Source organism: Pristis pectinata, chromosome 13 (genome assembly GCF_009764475.1).
Source record: "Pristis pectinata isolate sPriPec2 chromosome 13, sPriPec2.1.pri, whole genome shotgun sequence".
NCBI classification, from domain to species: domain Eukaryota; kingdom Metazoa; phylum Chordata; class Chondrichthyes; order Rhinopristiformes; family Pristidae; genus Pristis; species Pristis pectinata.
The window spans coordinates 48,625,310-48,642,492 of record NC_067417.1 but is presented as its reverse complement, the minus strand read 5'-3'; the positions used below and the strand labels follow the sequence as shown (position 1 = coordinate 48,642,492).

Here is a 17,183-nt window from a genome sequence, read left to right as displayed (position 1 = left end):
TAAGATATCTTTATTAGTCACATGTACATCAAACACACACAATGAAATACACAGAGTGTTCTGGGGGCAGCCCACAAGTCTCGCCACGCTTCCAGCGTCAACATAGCATGCCCACAACTTCCTAACCCGTACTTCTTTTTGTATTCTGCACTGGAACATTGGAGGCTGAGGGATGCCTTTCTAGAGGTTTATAAGATTATGAGGTGCATAGATAGGATAGATGCTCAGACTTTTATTTTCCAGAGCATATATTTAAGGTGAGAGGGGAGACATTTAAAGGAGATCTGATATAAAGGATTAGGTTTTCAGAGGGTGGTGAACCTCTGGAACGAGCTGCCAGAGGAGGTGGCGGAGGCAGATAAAGTGACAATGTTTAAAAGGCATTTGGACAGGTAATTGGATAGAAAAGGCGTAGCGAGATACAGTCCAATGCAGGCAAATGAATTAGCATAGATAGACATCACAGTCGGCTTGGACAAAGTGGGCCAAAAGGGCCTGTTTCTGTGCTGTACCAAGGTAATGGACATTTTTCTTTTTGCAGTCAACATGAAGCAATGCTGTTTTCTGATAGCCATCCACAAAAGATTTGACAAGTAGAAACTTCCTGTTGTTGGGAATCTATTCCAGAGTGGCACTTTCCACTGTGGATTTTGTAATGTGTGACACCAGGGGAAAGATGCAGTTTATCAGATTGAAGCATTCTGATTGAGATGAGCAAAGTCCAAACCAGGAAGTATAAAGGCACATGTTTAAATTAGATCTACAGAGTAAAATGAAAATTTTGAAACACAGATGAGATTGAAAGGCAGATATTTTTAAAAGAGACAGATGGACTGAATTGTTTTTAATGATTTTAATTTCTAAAGGAATAAGTTTCCAGAGTCATGGAGGTTGTTTAGAAGTAATTGACAATGATAACACTATAAAAATCAAGGCCTACTCCTGAATATATTAGCTGCAATGTTTTCAGCCTAAATTAGCACAACACTACTGAGTAGACACAGCAAGTTTATGCTGTTGCATTCATTTGAATACAGTCTGTTGGCGAGGACTCGATCAGCACACCTTGTGGAGGAGTGGGATAGCTCTGACAGAACTTTCCCTATTTGACTGTGCAGGTGCAGACACTGTTGTCCTATTTAGCCCATAATAAATATGATCACTGATGGCCTCTCTGCTATTGCTGCAAAATATAGATCAATTTTCCAGGTTTATGATGAAGGACCATTGACTTGAAACATTCTTTCCTTCTCTCTTCACCCATACCTTTTCACTGTTTCCAGCATTTCCTTTTTTTTTATTAGAATACATCCAGCTTTTAAAATGTCAGCACTTAAACACACCTCCTTTATTTTCCGGATATGCAGAATGTTTGAGTTACAGCCCACCGAACCCAAGCCCAGTGGGGCCAGACTGTATGTGTTGGAGTTGGATGAAGTATCAAAAGAAAATTCTTAGTCCTGAGGTTTGGATCGGATTGGATTTCAGCAGATCTTTATGACTACATGATGACCTGCTGCCTGATTTGTCAGAAATCCTGATGGTTTGGTATTAGGCCCACCCGGTTTTGTTTCCCCACACTCCGTTTTAAATTCAGTGGGACCCTGTCTCTCATGCTCTTTTTAACCTCCCTGGGGCCCTGATTTCCATGCCCCCTTTTAAAGTTGCTTGGGTCCTGTTTCCCATATTCCCTTTAAACTCACCAGGTTCACGGACATTTATTATACAGCTTGTAACATCTTGTAAGAAGAAGTGAATTAAAAGTAAATTGGGGTATTAGTAAGAGCAATATCCAATAGCCTGGAAAATCTGCCAGTTAGGTACCACCAAAGCCCTGAGCACGTCGGATTATCGGAGTTTTTCTGTAAATGGACTAATGTTCAGTACTGTGGTTTGTGATTTCATATTTCCTGACAACGTCGAAGGAAACCATTCGGCTCATCACCTATGCCGACTCTCAAAGGCATTTCATAATGGCATTCCTTCAGTTACTTTCTCCATATGCTATTCTTTCTTCAATGCCCGTCAACATCCTCCCTGTTCTCCTGCCACACACCTATTCCAGGGATGATTTACAGTGGCTAATTAACCCACCATGTGGAAGGAAATGGGGAGAACTTTGCAAGACAGCAGTGGAGATCAGGACTGAACCAGGGGCTGGAGCCATAAGGCAGCAGCACTACCTGCTGCACCAGTAATAGGTCTGGTTGTTCTCAACAAGCTGGGATAGTGCTGGCAGGGCAGGAAGTGTTTCCTAATTGTCAAGGCATGGCGTCACTGCAGAGCCTGGCTATCTGTCTGAGTGGGTTGGGTTGAGTTCACATTGTGGTTCTTATTCAGGTATTGGTTTATTATTGTCACTTGTATCAAGGTACAGTGGAAAAACTTGTCTTGCATACTGTTCGTATAGATCAATTCATTACACAGTGCATTGAGGTAGTACAGGGTAAAAACAGTAACAGAATAAAGAATAAAGTTTCACAACTACAGGGAAGTGCAGTGCAGGTAGACACTAAGGTGCAAGGACATAACGAGGTAGATTGTGAGGTCAAGAGTCCATCTCATTGTATAAGGGAACTGTTCAATAGTCATCGCCGTGGGATAGAAGCTGTCCTTAAGCCTGGTGGTATGTGCCCTCAGGCTCCTGTATCTTCTGCCTGATGGGAGAGGGGAGAAGAGAGAATGACCCGGGTGGGAGGGGTCTTTGATTAGGCTGGCTGCTTCACCAAGGCAGCAAGAGGTATAGACAGAGTCCATGGAGGGGAGGCTGGTTTCTGTGATGCGCTGGGCTGTGTCCACAATTCTCTGCAGGTTCTTGAGGTCCCAGGCACAACAGTTGCCATACCAAGCCGTGATGCATCTAGACAGGATGCCTTCTTATGATGCATCGATAAAAGTTGGTGAGTGTCAAAGGGGACATGTCAAATTTCTTTAGCCTCCTGAAGAAGTAGAGGCACTGGTGAGCTTTCTTGGCTGTGTTGTCTACGTGGACAGGCTATTGGTTATGTTCACTCCCAGGAACTTGAAGCTCTCAACCCTCTCGACCTCAGCACCATTGATGTAGACAGGTGCATGTACACTGCCCCCTTTCCTGAAGTCAATGACCAGCTCTTTTGTTTTGCTGCCATTGAGGGAAAGGTTGTTGTCATGACACCATGCCACTAAGCTCGCTATCTCCTTCCTGTACTCCAACTCATCGTTATTTGAGATACGGCCTACTACGGTGGCATCATCTGCAAATGTGTAGATGGAGTTAGAGCAGAATCTGGCCACACAGTCATGAGTATGTAGGGAGTAGAGTAGGGGACTGAGGACGCAGCCTTGTGGGGTACCAGTGTTGAGGATAATTGTGTTGGAAGTGTTGCTGCCTATCCTCACTGATTGCAGTCTGTTGGTCAGAAAGTCAAGGATCCAGTTGCAAAGGGAGGTGTTAAGTCCCAGGTCTCTGAGTCGGTGGGGTTTTAATTTAATACCTGAGCAGATTTCTAGATTTATCAGTTCTTTTTACTTTGGTAGAACAGGAAGCAAGAGAACATCTTTAATACTGATTTTCAGAGTTATTGTTTTGCAGGCAACCCACTTCCCAACTTGTGCTTCATTACATTTTATACAACTACACTTCTGTGCCTAGTCCAATCTCCATCCCTGCCTTCTAATCTCACTTCACCTGGAGGTTCCATTCCTTATGTACAATGCACAGAAATGATCCTTGAGGACTAGCGGGTTCAATTCCGGTCGCTGTCTGTAAGGAGTTTGTACGTTCTCCCTGTGTGTCTGCGTGGGTTTTCTCTGGGTGCTCTGGTTTCCTCCCACGTTCCAAAGCCGTACGGGTTAGGAAGTTGTCACCATGCTATGTTGGTGCCAGAAGCATGGTGGCACTTGCGGGTGCCCGCAGAACACTCTACGCAAAAGATGCATTTTACTGTGTGTTTTGATGTACATGTGACTAAAGATATTCTATCCTGATCTTTTCCATTCTTATCTTCTCATTCTTATTGATACTACCTCCCAAAGCTTTACTTTATTGTTGCATCAGTTGGTGTGCTAGAGCAGTATAACTAGTTTGTCATTGCAAACTTGTACGCCAAGCTAGTTATCCCACTCCAGAAACAATTATAGCATTATAAATTTGTATGGCAGTTCCCATTAGAAATATTAGCTAAGAATTTACTGTATAATTAAACAGGAACAGAGTACAGTAAAACTTCAATAACCTGCTATCCGATTGTTGGGAAGTCCAGGCGCTGATTCCCATGCTGCCTCTCGCACTGGGGGACCCAGCATCCATGCTTCCCGGTACCACACCACGGCCCTGCACCCTGCCCTTGCTCTAAAACACTAGGGCCCCAGTTCTCGTACTCACCTGCGTCACACCACGGCTCTGGTTCCTGAGCTTGCTTGTGTTCCATCCACCAGGTTCACTGGAAAATTTATTATTTGCAAACATTTTCCATGCAAAAAGTGAATTAGCATTTTGGAATATTAGTAGGAATAATATCCAATAGTCCAGAAAATCTGCTAGTCCGGCACCACTGAAGTCCTGAGACGGCTGGATTTACTGAGTTTTACTGTATGGACTCGTGTGTGCTTGTTCTGTTCTTGTTATCCCTTTCTCTCCACCTTAATTTTAAATTTTACATTTTGTATTATCCTTCCTTGTGCAATTGCCACTATTCGCCATGTAATAATTATTTTGCATTCTTCCCAGGAAGCAATCTGGTCATGTGGTGCATCTGAAGATCAACTGGATGGCATGAGGTGAAGATGTCAATAAGAATGGCAAATGTAGGCGGTGAAACTTTGGTATCAGAAGAGCAGAACTTTGGTGCTCAAGCCACAGGAGTGGAATGGACTATCATTATCCTCACGTGCCAGTACAAAGATAGTGTGTATGCCTTCCAGAGAGGTATGAGTTGCATGAGCAAATTATCCAGCCACTTATTACAAAGCATTAGTTGGTAACTGTTCATTCTGTGATAGAGTATTTAAAGAAGAAACCATTCTTGCTGTTAGTATGACATGTAAATTGCCCACTGTGGATTGCAATTTGTTTTTCCATAGCATGTAGAAATGATGCTGTTGCTGGAAAATGGTATTAATTTTTGACACTTGCATCTCTTAAGATGCTTGACAGAACACTTTTGAAGTGCATCGTTGCTGTAATTAAGGTAACCAGAGAGGAGGGGGTTAGGATAGTTGTGCACATAATTTCAAGTAATGGAACTTGCACGTAGGTGAGCCCATCAGAATTATTATTATTATTGACTTAGATGACATGAAATTTGTTGTTTTGCTGCAGCAGTACAGTGCAAAGTAATAAAATTACTACAAATTACAAGAAGAAATAGTGCAAAAATAATAACGGTAGTGTTGATGGACCATTCAGAAATCTTTAGATATCTTTATTAGTCGCATGTACATTGAAACACAGTGAAATGCATCTTTTTTTTCGCATAGTGTTCTGGGGGCAGCCCACAAGTGTCGCCACGCTTCTGGCTCCAACATAGCATGCCTACAACTTCCTAACCCGTACGTCTTTTGGAATGTGGGAGGAAACCGGAGCACCCGGAGGAAACCCGCGCAGACATGGGGAGAATGTACAAACTCCTTACAGACAGTGGCTGGAATTGAACCCTGGTCGCTGGCACTGTAAAGCGTTATGCTGACTGCTGCACTGAGGAAGAAGCTGTTTCTGAGTGTGGGTCTTAAGGCTTCTGTACCTCCTCCGCGATGGTAGTAATGAGAAGCTCTTCATCCGCAGAGGGGTCCAGAAAGCAAGACAGTCAGAGGGAACTGTGCTAACTCCAGACAAACTTGCAGCAACTTCTTCTGCAGTTGAGGGGGGGCGTGGTTATGAGGGAGGAACTTCGAGGCGAAGAGCCGGTAAGCCCAGCTCCACGCCTCCAAATCCTCCAAGATTATCTTCTGATCTGGGGTCCGGTCTGTGGAGCAGGATGAGATGTGCTCGTGTTTCTTCTTCCAAAAGGTGCACAGGGGGAGCTCTGATCCACAGCCTTAAGGAAGAGGACGACTCAGTAACATCCTCACAGATGGACATATTAAGGATCTGCAGATCCTTCTATGCTGGTCTGTATGACAAAAAAGCCACAGACAGCACAGCCTCCCAGAACTTCCTGTTCTCTATCATGGAGGTCTTAGATGACAGCAAGCTGGAGAGTCTGGACCATCCACTGAACCTGGAGGAGCTGACCAGCTCCATCCTTTCCTTTGATTCAAATAAAACTCCTGGAAGCGACAGCTTACTGGCTGAGTTGTACTCTGCTCTGTGGGAATGGATGGGCCCAGACCTGCTGGAAGTGTACAATGCTATGCTTGTGGCTGGCAGCATGTCAGAATCCATGAGGAAAAGCACCATTATCCTCATCTACAAGCAGAAGGGGGAGAGGGAGGACATGAGAAATTGGAGACCCATCTCACTGTTGAATGTGGATTATAAGATCCTGTCCAAGGCCACGCCAACAGGGTCAAGTCTGCTCTGGGACAGGTGATCCACCCGGACCAAATATTACGTACCAGCAAAAATAGAAACACACTGAGTCATGTATAAGTGTTAGAAACCATTTTATCAATAACTACTTGTGACAATGAGAAAAGCCAAAAACGTTAGATGTTAAACATTAACCCCAAATCTAATAAACTCAAAGTGTGTGTGTGTGGCAAATTGCCAAACCCCGAGTCTAGGAATAGTTCTCAAAGTTCAGTTCAGCAAGTCATCAGGTGAAACGTGAGCAAAGGCTTTTGCAGGACCACCGACTGAAGAGAAAATGTAGAGATAAATTATGAAATCCACATGTTCCACGATGGAACCCATATGACACTTCAATCTCTGATCTCCACTGCTTTGTTCCGAAGTATCTGTCACCCCGAAGGCATTCGATACGTGGCCGTCCACAGAAATACCTGCTTTCCAGCACAGGTTAACGACAAAGTGGACTCCACTTGGTTGCTCCAAAAATCCATACATGGATTGTAGTGACTGGCATAGCTATTGTTCTTCATCCATCGATACGGAGACCAGCAGTCAGTCTCTCGCTCTCCCCTCACTGAGCAAAACAGCCAGCACATTGCTATAGTCTTGCTGTCTTGATAACACCACACACACACACACACACACACACACACACACACACACACACACACACACACACACACACACACACACACACACACACACACACACACACCTACTCTACTGTCCAGGTGCCTTAAAGGGACATTCACCAAATAGCAACCTGGCTCATAACACAATCCTGTGCTGTACCTGGCAGGAGGATCTTTGACACCCTTGTGCTGCTCAGGGATACCATCACCTACGTGCAAGACAGCAGACTGGACACCTGCCTGGTCGGCTTGGACCAGGAGAAGGCCTTCGACAGGATATCACACACGTACATGTTGGACGTGCTCTCCAAAATGGGCTTTCCGGAGGGAATCAGGAATTGGATCCAACTGCTCCACACAGGCGTCAGTAGGGCGGCCCAAATCAATGGGTGATAAGTCTGGAGTCAGGCAGGTTGCCCTCTCTCCCCTGTCTTGTTCATGTGCTGTATAGAACCCTTTGCCAAATCCATCTGGAAGAACGAGAGCATAAAAGGGGTGACGTTGCCAGGCAGTGGGGGCACCAAGGTGAAAATCTCCCTGTACGTGGATGACGTCGCTGTCTTCTGCTCAGACCCAAGGTCAGTTTGCAGATTGATCAGCATCCGCAACCATTTTGAGTTGGCATCAGGGGCCAGAGTTAACCACGCAAAGAGCAAGGCCATGCTCTGCGGCAACTGGCCGACCGATCCAGCATCCCCTTCACTGTCAGAGCTGATTACCTGAAGGTGCTGGAGATTTGGCTCAGAGGGGCTGAGGCATGCAACAAGAATTGGTGGGAGTGGATTGGGAAGGTGAAGCAGAAACTGGGACTGTAGGAATGGCGCTCCCTATAAATAACTGGGAAGAACTTGATCATCAAGTGTGAGGTACTCTCAGGGCTGCTGTACTTGGCACAGGTGTGGCCTGTTCCCCGCTCCTCTTGCTTGGAAATCACCTGTGCCGTTTTCTGGTTCATCTGGGGATCCAAGATGGACAAGTCCCTGGACAATGGGGGCAAAATTGTCCCCAGTGTCGCCCTCATCCTGATGACCACCTTCGTCTGTGGCTGCATCAGGCTGTGCGTGGAATCAAAGTGCGTGGGCACCAAGTGTCACTACGTGCCAAGGTTCTACCTGTCCCAGGTATTGCGAAGGATGGGCCTGGCCCCGTTGCTGCGCAATGTCCCAGTCAGCTGGACGTTGCTGCACTACCTGTTCTTTGTGGAAAAGTTCTTCCAGACCAACACCTTTGACCGCATGTCCATCAGGGAGTGGTCGGTACACAACATCCTGCAGACACTGCAGAAGGACTCTGCATACTGTGGGGTGTTTCCCTGAGCAGACTGTCCAATTCCTCACCGCCAGAACTCACCAACAAACACCAAGACCTCGCTTGGCTGGCGGTGAGAGGGGCCCTCCCAGTCAGATCCTTCCTGCGTGGTCAAAACATCACTCCCAGCACCGCTGCCCTTGGGTTGACTGAGCTGGGGACGAGACGGTCGCCACCTCTTTGCGGGCTGTGGGTTTGCGAAGAGTGTGTGGCGAAAGATGCAAGGGTCCTTGTCATGGTTCATCCCCATTCTCTGATCTACGGGCTGTTCCTGGTGAAGCACATGGAGACAGACATCAAGTGCGGCTGGAAGGTCATCAACTCGGTGAAAGAGGCCCTTTGGTCTGCCCGAAACTTGTTGGTCTCCCAGCACTGAGATGTCCGTAGGGGAATTCTGCAGACTGGCACATTCCAGGCTGCAGGAGTACGTGCTAAGGGACTCACTGAAGCTGGGTGCAGCCAACACAAGGGCTCGGTGGGGAAGGACTACAGTTTAGGGTTCGTCTGCCACTGGAGATGGAGGGGCGGAGTCAGGCGAGGAAGCCCCTTAAATGGTGTGAATATGGGACTGGGGTATCACACCTTGGAGCCACACAAGTGGCATCGGTGCTGTGGGTTTAAAAAAGGTAACACTAATGATTGATCCGTACACAACTGTGAAGGTCTGCACTGTTTTATATTTGTATATAGCTTGCTTTTTATGCTAAATAAAGTTTATTTTGGAATAATAATAAAAAGTAATGAGAAGAGAGCATGTCCTGGATGGTGAGGGTCCCAAGTGATAGATGATGCCTTCTTGAGGCACCACCTCTTGACGATGTCCTCAATGGTGGAAATTCTGGTTTCATTTGATGTGGAATAGGTTCCTTGAAAGATGGGTGTTTAGGGTAGTAAGGTTGTGGGTGAAGGAACACTTGACAAAATGTCTGCATTGACTTGGGTATTTTCAATATTTGTTTAATATTGATGCTCAAGGAATAAGGGCCTGGTTTACAAAGCATCTTGAAGAATCAATTGCAAGATCAACTTCCATTAATTACAATTATTTTGCAGCAGTTATCTGAATAGTTTGTATTTATAGTATGGTCTCATTAAAACTTCTTCCCCTTCAGAATGGAGAATGCAGTATTTTCTGCTGGAATCCATTTCCCAATTTCATTTATGATTCCCTCCATTGGAAACCAACCCTACCTTTCAGATGTGCAATGCCTGGCTGTTGTTCCATTGCTGCTACCTAGACCTCATTACTAAGTTGATTATGTTAATGTTCAGTATGTTTAAATACCTAATTGCAATTTCCAGGATGTTATTCAAAGAATTTGGGAGATCATTGGGTCATTGCACTTGACCAGTCAAGATTGGAAACTTGCTTATTCCTTGTAAGGCAGAAATGGTACATACAGGCAGACTTTCTGCTGCATTACAATTGTGTCTTGTGCTGTTGCATTGACTACAACTACCTTTTTACATTGCAGTTGACAGACAAGCTTCTGCTACGCTTGGTTCACTCTAAATGACCTGATAGCAATTGTCAAAAATTGGTATAAATGATAACCTGACTGTGTGTCTTAATTGGGGTCATGGGGCAAAGACCTTATATCAGGATGATCCCAGTATTATCGGGATGTCTGATCATCTCATTTGAAATGTAGGAAATGTAGTAATTGTGTGCAGCGAGATTCCACAAGGAGCAATGAGCTAAATGATGGGATATGCTAAATTGTTGTATGAAAAGTAAATGTCAGATGGGATAGTGGGAGAACTTGCCTGCTTTTCTGCAAAGGTGGCACATTTTTTCAGTTCTGCACTGAATGTCAGCCTAGATTAAAACAAAAATCTAGAAATTTCAGCACATAACTGAAATCTTGTAAATTAGGTGAGAGTACTAACATAGAAGCAATGTTAATATCCACATGCTGTTTTGATATATAAATTGGTTTATTATTGTCCCATGTACCGAGGTACAGTGGAAAAACTTGTCTTGCATACCATTCATACAGATCAATTCATTATAGTGCATTGAGGTAGTACAAGGTAGAATAAAGTGTTACAGTTACAGAGAAGGTGCAGTGTAGGCAGACAATAAGGTACAAGGTTATAACGCAGTGGATTGTGAGGTCAAGAGTCCATCTTATACTACAGAACTGTTCCATAGTCTTACAACAGCGGGTCAGAAGCTGTCCTTGAGCCTGGTGGTACGTGCTTTCAGGCTTTTGTATCTTCTGCCGGATGGGAGAAGGGAGAATGTTGTGGGTGGGTGGGGTCTCTGATTATGCTGGCTGCTTTACCGAGGCAATGAGAAGTGTAGACAGAGTCCATGGAGGAGAGGCTGGTTTCCATGATGTGCTGAGCTGTGTCCACAACTCTCTGCAGTTTCTGGCTGTCTTGGGCAGAGCAGTTGCCATACCAAGCTGTGATGTATCCAGATAAGATGCTTTCTGTGGTGCATCAATAAAAATTGGTGGGGGTCAAAGGGGATATTCCAAATTCCTTTAGCCTCCTGAGGAAGTAGAGGTGCTGGTGAGCTTTCTTGGCCCTGGTGTCTGTGGTTGGACCAGGACAGGCTGTTGGTGATGTTCACTCCTAGGGACTTGAAGCTCTCAACCCTCTCGACCTCAGCACCGTTGATGCAAACAGCAGCATGTGTGCACCTCCCTTCCTGAAGTCAATGATCAGCTCTTTTGTTTTGCTGATATTGAGGAAAAGGTTGTTGTCATGACACCATGTCACTAACTCTCTATCTCCTTCCTGTACTCCGACTCATCATTATTTGAGATATGGGTCACTACAGTGGTATCGTCTGCAAACTTGTAGATGGAGTTAGAGTAGAAGGTGGCCATGCAGTCATGAGTGTATAGAGAGTAGGGTGTTGAGGATGCAGCCTTGTGGGGCATTGTATTGAGAATATTCATGGAGGAGGTGTCGTTGCCTATCCTTACTGATTGTGGTCTGTTGGTCAGGAAGTCAAGGATCCATTTGCAAAGGGAGATGTTGAGTCCCAGGTCTCGGAGTTTGGAGATGAGTTTGCTTGGAATTATAGTATGAAGGCGGAGCTGTAGTCAATAAACAATAGTCTAATGTAGGTGTCTTTACTGTCCAAATGCTTCAGAGATGAGTGTAGGGTTGGGAAGATGGCATCTGCCATAGACCTTTTTCAGCAGTAGGCAAATTGCAGTGGGTTGAGGTTGTCTGGGAGGTTGGAGATGATGTGTGCCATGACCAGTTTCTTGAAGCACTTCATGTTGTTGGATGTCAGAGCCACTAGGTCGGTAGTCATTAAGGCGTATTACCTTGTTTTTCTTAGATACTGGGACGATAGTGGTCTTAAAGCAGGTGGGAACCTCTGATTGAAGCAGGGAGAGGTTGAAAATGTCTGCAAATACCCCCGCCAGCTGATTCTGCACAGGATCTAAGGACACCACCCAGGCCAGATGCTTTCTGGGGGGTCACTCTCCGGAAGACTGATTTCTTGGGTCTGCAATAGTGACTATGGGTTCAGGTGCATTGGAGGCTGTCGGGGTGGGTGTGACATTCCTATCCCCTTCTGTTCAAAATGTGCATAAAATGCGTTAAGCTCATCAGGAAAGGATGTTGTTATGGACTCAGTGAAAGTCCCTTTAAGATAGAGAGTGTGTGTGTATGTGTGTGTGGGGCGTGCTTACGTCAATAGAAGATAAAGGACGTAATGACGTTGTTGAAGAAGTAAGAAGAAGAAGAAGGAGAGAGAGAGAAGGGAGAGAGACACCAGCCTGCTTGTTTTCTCTATCGATGGATGAGAAACAATAACTGTGTTTGCCACTGAAATCCATGTATGGAAGTTGGAAGTAATCCGGTGGAGTTCACTTTGTTGCTGACCTGTAGAAGGAAACAGGTATTTGTGTGTGGACGACCACGGTTCGGATGCTTTTCGGGGTGAGGAAGTCACTACCGAGTAAACACTGAAGTGTCGTTTGGGTTCCATCGTGGAACATTTGGATTTCGTATGTACTCTCTCTATGTTTTTCTACATCTACATCTTATCTTCAGACGACAGTGGTTGTTGAAGAAGCCCTTGCTCATGTTTCACCTTATGGCTTGCGGAACTGAACTTTAAGAACCATTCCGGAACTGGGAGTTTTGGACTTTGTCACACACACACACGAAGAGTTTAGTTTTGGGGTTAACGTTCGAGGTTTAACATTTTTGAATTCTAACATACTAACATTTTTACTTTTATTTTACGTATTATCATAAGTAGTGATTAATAAAATAGTTTTTAACACTGAATCATGCTCAGTGTGTTTCTTTTGTTGCTGGTTTGTGACAATGTGCTATTGTCCGCAATGCTGCCCGACTTAGTCTTGTAGCCTGTCATAGCATGTAAGCTCTGCCACAACCGACGGCTGGTCTGGGACTCAATTTTGGACTGGAATTGTCATAGCATAGTTTTGCTATGATTGTCTTTCGAGAATCAATTTACACTGTATTTTACTTTGGTCTGTCTCTCAAATTTTGTGACTTTGTTCGGCTGCTTTTTCTTGTTCTGCTCTCAGGCTTGTCGTTGTCTTGGACAGATTGATGCTGCTATTAGGAGACCAGCATAAACACATTAGGTATTTCCTGTGGCAGTTGGCCCATTAGTTTTAAAGCAAACTAACTTGGAAGCATAGATAAGAATACTGTTGATTCCCATTCTGTCTCTGACTGCTTTGCATTCTAGCAGGGAATTGGAGCCAAGGGGGGCCCCTCAGGGCTGAAGGGTACTGTGGGGACTATGTTTAAATTGGGCTAAACTAGGGAACATAGTAGAAGTGTATGCCTGAGACAGGAGGAGACTGGAGACAGGAGGAGACTGGAGCCAGGTCATGAGTGAGAATCCAAATACATTTTATGATTTTGCTATATTGAGACTTTGTTGGACTAAGAAGAAAATTATAAAGTGAATCTCTGAAATGTCTGCATCACTTGTGTACAATATTGTTTGCTTCTATTTTCTCTCATTTTTCTCCCATTTTTCTCCTTCCTCTGTGGGAAATCACAAGGGTATAATTGTAAAAAAAACAGATTATTGTGCAATAATTTACGCAAGTGTTTTTGACCATGAAGTTGGCAGGATCTTTGATTATGTGTCAGCCAATCACAGGATCTGTCCACATCTGGCATTGCTGGATGTATTAGCTTGCAAGGTATGAATTGGGATTGGAAAACATGAATGTTTCACTTTATTTTTCTAACCAGCGTTTGGAACAGAACAGATCTTGGATTGGCAGTGTAGTACTGCCACCCACCTTGGTCCTAGGGGATGGCCTGGAAATGGTTGGCAAAGTTTTCTTTTCTCAGTCCCTTCCTCCACTTCACTGTAACATTGTCTGTTCCTTAAGCTTCATTATTTATTCTTTAAATCTCTGCCATAAATATTACAGTTGTCAAATGTTTGCAATAAACCTTTTTAGCAGTGAGATAGAAAGCAAATGCCATTTTTAAATGAGGTGCACAAAAGTAAGATTTCCTTAATCTAAGTTGAATGTGTTGCACCAAACAAATAATGTGTAGATCAAGATGTTCTACCACATGGTTTTTCATCTTTAGTTTGTGAGGAACCCTTGAGTAAAGAGGGACACACCTTGTGAGCTCCTTGTGTCTTGAGTCTGCACAATTCGTCTGGACTTTTTTGGATATTGGGAATCCACAGAGAATACATGTGCCAAGTATTAATTGGTAGACTCTGATGCACTTCCCCATAATGGACTGTGACAGGAGAGTTCTTCCACTCTCCTGTCTAACATTTACCTTTTCAATCAACAATTCAGCAGATCCCACTGTTTATACAGGGTACTTGTTAAGAATATTATTCAAAGTTACGATTTCCATTTTAACATGATCTGCATTCAGTATTACATGTGCTGTTGGTATTTTGCTAAATAGTTTGCTGGTCAGGTCAGTATTGTACTTCACTTGCCCCTCTATGCACCTCACAGATTGCAAATGTAGCATAATGAACCTGAGAGGTGGAAAAGATTATTTAGAACAGAAACTAACCTCAGAAGACCAGGCAGTTGCTATGGAAATTTGATTTGCTGCCATTCCTACTTCATAGTATTATCAATGAGACCATGCAGAAAACATCCTTATTTAATAGGATTTCTGTGATTAATTGCGAGAGGAGACTGGCCTATTTCTGGCATACCCTCGGGTGAAAGGATTTTTTAGAGATTAATGTTGCTGATTGTTCCCTTGTGAGTATTGATGGCTGTCCGGACCGTGTGATTGTTGCTGTAATTATACTTGAAATGGCTATTAACCCTTTATGGTAACCAACATGGGGCTGGACCAGAAGCATAAATACATTTGGGGTTTTCGCTTTCAGCTTGGCTCAGTTGCTGGCACTGTGTGAGGGAATTGTGGTGTACTTAAAAATACAAGCTGACAATCTAAATTGATGTAGCAATCGCTTCTTACAGTATTGAAGCAATGTTATAGTTGCCTTTCTTTCTATGATGTGTCAAGCAAAGGCCTATCTGCACACCCTGATATTTCCAATGAGTATTACAGATCCCATATTAATACTTAAACTGAGTTCTCCTGGCATCATGGTGGATTTTTCTTTTGGAATCAACATCTGAAATAGATCTGTTTGTGGGGTTTCTTAGGTGAAAAAATGCCTTTCATGCTTGAATACTTACCAACTGTCATTGCACTCAATGATTCATTCTGTGTGAAAATCCCTGAAGCATTAGAGACGTATGTAATGAGATACCGAATAGATGGAATGAATTTTACACGAACCTTTTGGATCCATTTTTCTTCTAATGGACTACAGTGGGAGAAATCAGAAGTCTTGACAAAGTAAAGGAAAAGATGAAAAATAACATTATTTACTGGGTAATTATTAAATTCTGATCCGTCCTGTCTTATTCCATAAATTACTACTTTACCCTATGGCAATGACCTTTTCCTTTAAATTTATAATCATTGCTTTGCCCACACTCCCCTGCTGCCTGCTATTTGTGTGTTAAAGCCCTGTCTACAGCCATTACCTTCTACACCAGGCCCTCCCCAAACCACAGTCGGTGAAAAGTTAATTGAGTTGTCCAAATGGATCAAAGGGAACCCATTACCAACTAACTAAACAATATATAGATGTAATATGCTAACGTTGAGTGAATGCAGAGACATTGAGTTCTCCTGGTTTGATAGTGTTCCTGTTCTTTATTTAGATAAAATATTTTGCATTGGGGAAAACCACCAGTGTGAAAGCTAAAAGGCTAAGTATTTAATGCAGGTAAGAAACACACAATTTATTCGTTAATTGGCTTTATACAGTTGAAACATTTGAAAAGTTGCTTATGGATTTATCTTTCACCCTCATTGGAAGTTGGGGTCAAAGATGTCTTGCTTCCACCCCAGTTCTATGGGTTCTGATGTGGGTGATGGGACCCCTGCATCATCTGCACACTATCAACGAGTGAGGCTGGAAGTTCTTGATGGGGCTGTGGGTAGGTTATTCGGGTGCTGTATATGGTCCAAAGGTGAGAGTACATTGTTAGAAGAGAAATTGAGCTTTAAGTATTTACAATGGTGAAAACAAAACAGAAACAACAGAATTCACTGGAAATACTCAGCATGTTAGACAGCTTCTTTGGAAAAAGAAATAGCGTTAATGTTTCAGGTCAACTACTCTTCATCAGAATGGTGCAATAGTCTTGCCGCTTCAGGAGTAAACAACCCTCATATAAATTTTTAACAGCAGGGAGTTAACTTTCATTTCTTGCTATGACATTCTGCTTATCACTGAGGCAGTGACCATTTTTTGTTTTGGTGTTAATTAATGAGTGGTGATTAAAAACTTTAATAACTGGATGGTTAAGAAAGACAGAACTTTCATTTATATAGCACTTTGTACAACCTTGGGCTGGTTGGAAGAGTTTTACAGCCGGTGATGTATTTTTGAAGTGCGATCACTCCTGTAACATAGGAAATGAGGAAACAGCTGCAATGATGATTAGTGTAGTGATTTTAATTTTTGCACAAAATATTTATGTACAAATATTTATTTGTGTATAAATATTGCCTAATATGTCAGGGATATGCTCCCTGCATTTCATATAATGCCATGGGACTTTTGCCCACCTGAGTGTGATGATGGGCTGTCTATTCATTCTTTGCTGTCTGTATTAAACTTGCAATGCATGGGGAGCTGGCTGATGTTTTGTGAGGACCCAGCACCAGAATACTGTTGTGGAGGTGTCCTAAGGAGTTATGTGCAGTGGAATAAATCTTGCATGCTGAAGGTATTTGAAGACATTTCTTTGGCTCCTTTCACCATAGCATAGTGAGCAAAGGAAAACTGAGCAGAGCTGTGGGTCCCAGAGCAGTGGGAACATGAAAGCACTACCACATCTTTCAATATGTGCATCAATCTGAACTGCCATCAATATGCCATTGTCCTTCAACATTGTTGAATCAAAATCCTGAACTCCCTGCAAAAGAACACTGTGAGGTAGCCTTCATTACCTAATCAATGCGGTTCAGGATGAAAGTCCAATATAGTAAAATGAAGTTAATCTGGTACTTTGGTGCTGCTGGGCTAGCAGAATTTATGGATTATTGGATATTATTCCCAATTAATAATCCAACGTGCTTTTAATTCACTTTTTTTTTTAAGATGTTACATAGAATAACAAATTTTCCAGTGATTGCAAAAATACGGTTCTAGTAAGTTTCGAGGGAGCACAGGGAATGGAACCAGGTGAGTTTCAAGGGAGTGCAGGAAC

The 17,183-nt window shown here is 43.4% G+C and overlaps 1 protein-coding gene across 2 annotated transcripts in view; it reads left to right on the top strand.

Annotated features, from left to right (window-relative positions):
* The window catches only part of LOC127577349 (L-fucose kinase), a 245,635-nt gene that overhangs the window by 19,372 nt on the left and 209,080 nt on the right, over nt 1–17,183 (top strand). For both annotated transcript variants that reach the window (XM_052028477.1, XM_052028478.1), the window contains exon 2: nt 4,709–4,906. In XM_052028477.1, the coding sequence (XP_051884437.1) occupies nt 4,765–4,906 (142 nt within the window). In that variant the 5' untranslated portion in view covers nt 4,709–4,764. The remainder of the gene's footprint in view (nt 1–4,708; nt 4,907–17,183) is intronic.